Source organism: Camellia sinensis, chromosome 7, assembly GCF_055761805.1.
Source record: "Camellia sinensis isolate YWXY chromosome 7, ASM5576180v1, whole genome shotgun sequence".
Taxonomy (NCBI): Eukaryota; Viridiplantae; Streptophyta; class Magnoliopsida; order Ericales; family Theaceae; genus Camellia; species Camellia sinensis.
The window spans coordinates 26,388,949-26,393,908 of NC_138967.1; the positions used below are offsets into that span (position 1 = coordinate 26,388,949).

Below are 4,960 nucleotides of genomic sequence, written 5' to 3' on the forward strand. Positions count from 1 at the left end.
TTATCCAATTAGTGTATGTGAAGAACAAGTTGTGGTGGTTAAAACCATTGGGGAACAGTGTTATGCTACCTCATATCAGGGGAGGACTGATCAATGGAGCAACCAAGGTATGGCGAAACAGTGCAGCAGCTATGGTGATTACCCAGGGAAAGAAGAAGCTGAGGTGGATGCCACAGGACAGACGGAAACTGCTGAGAAGGATGAGGTGGTTAATGACCAACGAATTGAGTTGGCAACCAACATGGCTGATATGATCATCTCTAGTCCCAATGACTACTCTGTCTCGGTAGTAGAGGAAACATGTAAGGTGGGTTTGGGAAGCCAATTTGTAGTCCAAGCATGCGCTGCTACAGCGGCTGGGACTCTGAAAAACCATCATCTCAGTATTAATAATAGAGAGAAGGAGGATCTTAAAGATAAAGCCAACGGTTTCATGGAAAGTTTAAGTGGAAATGGGCCTCAACTTGAGGGGATTGATTTGGCAGTTGTTTTGAATGGGGTTCAAATGGTAAGGGAGTCTGTCAGACCATATAGTAATGGGTTGGGCCAAGATGGGTTGGGCCACATTGATATAGATTCACAAACCCATGGTTGTGGGACATCAGTTTCAAGTATTCAAAGCAGTGGGTCATCTTGTGTCTAGCCCACTTTTAAACTTCTCAAACCAAATGGAGGTAGGGAAAATTCACTGCAGATCATCCATGGCAGCATATGAAACGGGGGCTCAACGTCACAAAGAAGGGTAGTTGAGCACGGAAGGAAAGAAAAAAGAGGTCGGTGCAGTAGACAAAGTGGACCAGTGACTATGGGAAGCTGGAGTAGAGGGGCGCTGTTTAGAGCTACAGTTGGAGCATCTTTAAAATCAGACTCGAATGAAAAAGGTAAATGTAAGGCAAAATCACCACAAAGGGAGGCAGAAGCAACAGTGCAGCTAGGCAAAGCCCTAGGAATATGCTTCGAAAGGAAGGAGAAGGAAGTCATTAAAAAGCTAGTCACCATGGAAGTTAATGATAGAGCTAAAGCTGCACAGAGGAAGGCTGAGGTTCAGAAGGAGCCTGCGGTGCAAGATTAACTGCACAAGATAGGTGATTAAAGGTGTTTTATCAAGTTTCCTAATGAAGCTTATTTTATGGAATGTTAGAGGTCTGGGTAGAGTAGAAAAAAGAAGGCAGATCAAACTACTCCTTAAGACAAAAGGAGCTGATATGGTCTTTTTCCAAGAAACAAAACAATCAGATATTTCTGCACAGTTTGTGAAGTCATTATGGCCTGGGGATGATATGGATTTCATGGTGGTTGATTCTGACGGTGCGGCTGGAGGCTTGTTGTGCATTTGGAAAACAAGTGTCTTCAAGTTAACTCAGTGCTGTTGTACGAGGAATTGCATTCTCCTCTCAGGTACTCTTTCACCTGATTTTGATTGTGTATTTGTAAACATATATGCACCGAATGATGTGTCCAAGAGGGGAAAGTTCTGGGAAGTTATGTTAAAGTTGAGGGCTGATGTTAATAATCCATGGTGTCTTGTTGGAGATTTTAACGAAATAAGGCACCTAGGGGAAATGAGAGGCTATTCTCGAAGAGATAAAGGAATGATGGACTTCAATTAGTTTATTGAGACAATGGAACTCACAGATCCTCCTATGATGGGTCGTCAATTTACATGGTGGAACTCCAATGATGGTGAAAGGTGTAGTAGGATAGATAGGGTACTCATGGCCTCGGAATGGGTGGAGAGGTTTAAACTCAAATTGTGGGGTTTAGAGAGAACAATCTCATATCATTGCCCCTTGTTGCTTATGGAGGATGGTAGGGATTGGGGTCCTAGGCCATTTAGGTTCATCAATGCTTGGTCCTTACACCCACAATTCTGTAAGTTTGTGAAAAAAGCATGGGACGATTCATCTATATCCGGCTGGGCAGGGTATGTGATTATGTGTAAATTAAAAGACCTAAGGCTCGCACTAAAAAAATGGAACTGTGAGGTCTTTGGGAATGTATCTGAGGCTCTAAAGATTGCTAAAGCGGAGCTTCATGCCTTTGATCTAGTGGTAGAAACTAGGAGTCTGGATGAGGAGGAAATAAAGAGGATGCGAGAAATTAGAAAGGAGTTCTGGTCTCTTAGTAGAAGGGAGGAATGGCTTTGGCTACAAAAATCTCGGATGAACTGGAGCATGAAGGGGGATAAAAATACTAGATTCTTCCATGTGGTGGCCACAAGTCGTTAGAATAGGAATTTACTGAACTCAATTGAAGTGAATGGGGAGGTACATGAAGAGCTGCAACGGGTAAAGAAAGAAGTGCTTAATTACTTTCAAAGTAGATTTGCTGAAGATTGGAAGTCTAGACCCAAGTTGATGGGTGAATTCAAGCGTATTGGAGAGGATGAAAATTTTTCTGGGTTGATAGCTCCTTTTTCTGAAGTTGAAATTTAGGGAGCAGTGAGAGATAGTGATGGTAACAAAGCTCCGGGGCCCGATAGTTTCAATATGTTGTGTTTCCAGCAATGTTGGAATGTGTTTAAGGGAGATATCCTTAAGTTCTTTAAAGAGTTCCACTCTAATGGCTGCCTAGCTAAAGGAGTTAATAGCTCGTTTATAACACTAATTCCCAAGATAGAGAATCCTGGTGGACTTGCTGATTATAGGCCTATCAGCCTTATTGGGTCTCTTTATAAAATTCTATCTAAAGTTCTTGCTAATAGACTTAAGAAAGTTTTATCTCAGATTATAGGTGAAGCTCAATATGCCTTCATAGGTGGTAGGAACATTTTGGATGGGGTGTTGATATCAAATGAGATAATTGATTGGTGGAAGAAAAGAAAGAAGAAGAGGATAATTCTTAAACTGGATTTCGAAAAAGCTTATGACACCGTTAACTGGGGCTGTCTGTTGGATTTCATGTCTAAGTTTGGCTTCCAAGATAAGTGGACTAGATGGATGAAAGAGTGCTTATCCTCAACAAGGGTTTCAATTCTTGTTAATGGTTCTCCTACGGCAGAGTGTAGTCCAGAGAAGGGTCTTAGACAAGGGGACCCCTTGTCGCCTTTCCTTTTTAACATTTTGGCAGAAGGCCTGAATATGCTCTTCCAAAGAGCTAGATCTTTGGGTGTCATAAAAGGAGTTGCAATTGGACATAGGGAAATCATTGTTACCCACCTTCAATTTGCGGATGATACAATAGTTTTTGGTGAAGCAGATGAGCTTGAGATTCAAAATATTAAAAGGATTTTGAGGTGCTTTGAAGTGATATCGGGGTTGAAGATTAACTTTCATAAAAGTCATGTGTGCGGGGTTGGGGTCAATGAGGATATCGGGGAAGTTTATGCGAAACAACTAAATTGTTTGTGTCAAAAACTACCATTTATGTATCTTGGGTTGCTATTGGGCACAAGTCCAAGGAGGAGAAGTACTTGGTTGCCTGTAATTAACAAATTCAAGGCTAAATTGGCTTCTTGGGAAATGAAGCTTTTATCATTTGGAGGCAGATTAACACTTGTTAAAGCAGTGTTGTCATCTCTACCCATCTTTTATCTTTCAATTTTTAAAATGCCTGAGAGTGTAGTAAGACTACTTGATAGGATCCAAGCCAGATTCTTGTGGGGTGGCTCAACGATAAAAAAGAAGTTGCATTTGGACAAATGGGAGGAGGTTTCAAAGAGCAAAGACATTGGGGGTTTGGGCATTAGGAAGTTAAGAATGGTAAACGACTGTTTGTTAGCTAAATGGTGGTGGAGATGTGGTTGTGAAGATAGGTCATTGTGGAAGTCTATCTTAATTAGCAAATATGGCAGCGCTGGTGGAAAATGGCTTCCATTCACTGAGGATGGTCAGCAGAGATCGAAAATTTGGGGTGATATTCTCAATACGGCTGTTAGTAACACTCAGCTCTACAGTTTCTATGTGGCAAACTGTGAAATTCAAGTGGGGAATGGATCTAGAATCAGATTTTGGGAAGACCATTGGATGGGTGAAAAGTGTTTCAAGGAGGAATATCCAAGGCTATTTGAGCTGTCGTTGGAGAAAGAGGTTCCTCTATCTCATCTGGTTGAAAGAAAAAGAATCACAGCAAAGTGGGACCTGAAGTTTAGGAGGAGAATGAGGGCTTGGGAGGAACTTGAAGTTGTAAGACTCATGGATAAGTTAAATAGCAATACCCCATGTTTGACTGAGAAAGCTGATGCCTTGGTTTGGAAGGCCTCTTCAAATTGGTTGTTCAGCACTGTCGCTGCTTACAATAAACTTACTTCTGGGCAGGTTTTACCAGCCACTGAGCTTATTTGGAAGAACGTGTCGCCACCAAAGGTTAAATTTTCTTGCTGGCTTGTTTGGAAAGGCAGAATCAAATCAAGAGCATATCTACAAAGCTTAGGACTGCTGGATCAAAATACCAGGTCTGATTGTGTTTTTTGTAATGAGGAATTAGAATCTTTGAACCATGTTATGCTATTATGTCCTGTTGTTTGGCAAGTATGGTCAAATCTACTAAAGTGTTGGGGGATGCAATGGGTTTCACCTGAAAGTGTTGTAGGTTTGGCCACTCTATGGTCTGTTTGGAAGATGAGGAATGAGTGTGTGTTTAATGGGAAACAACCTTTGATGGAGGAGTTGTTGGAACTGATTAAGACAAGAGTCATCTTATGGTTTAAGGCTGAGTCAAGGGATAGTTTCTACTCAGTTCAGGAGCTGGTATCAAATTTGCAGCATGTTAGGAGGATTCTATGCTAGAAGGTTGGATTGTGTGCCAGGTGATCACTTGTGGATTGGCTGGCAGTGGTGGAGTTGTGTTGTTGTGTTGCTCTACTCTGTGCTTTGCTGCTCTATTCTACCTTGACAGATTTGGAAGGCTGTGTGTTAATTGCTGCACAAATTCTGGTTTTTGTTGTCTTCTGATGTTCTGTTGTACTGTGTTGATGTTCCTGAATCTGTTTTGAGCTGGATTTGGTAGGGTTCAGTTGATA

The 4,960-nt window shown here is 41.6% G+C and overlaps 1 protein-coding gene across 1 annotated transcript; it reads left to right on the plus strand.

The window, feature by feature from the left end:
* Positions 1–1,622: 1,622 nt before the first annotated feature.
* On the plus strand, positions 1,623–4,727 carry LOC114300853 (uncharacterized). Its single transcript, XM_082880544.1, has 2 exons — positions 1,623–2,207; positions 2,436–4,727. The coding sequence occupies exons 1-2, from the start codon at positions 1,623–1,625 to the stop codon at positions 4,725–4,727; spliced, it is 2,877 nt and encodes a 958-aa protein (XP_082736670.1).
* Positions 4,728–4,960: the final 233 nt, after the last annotated feature.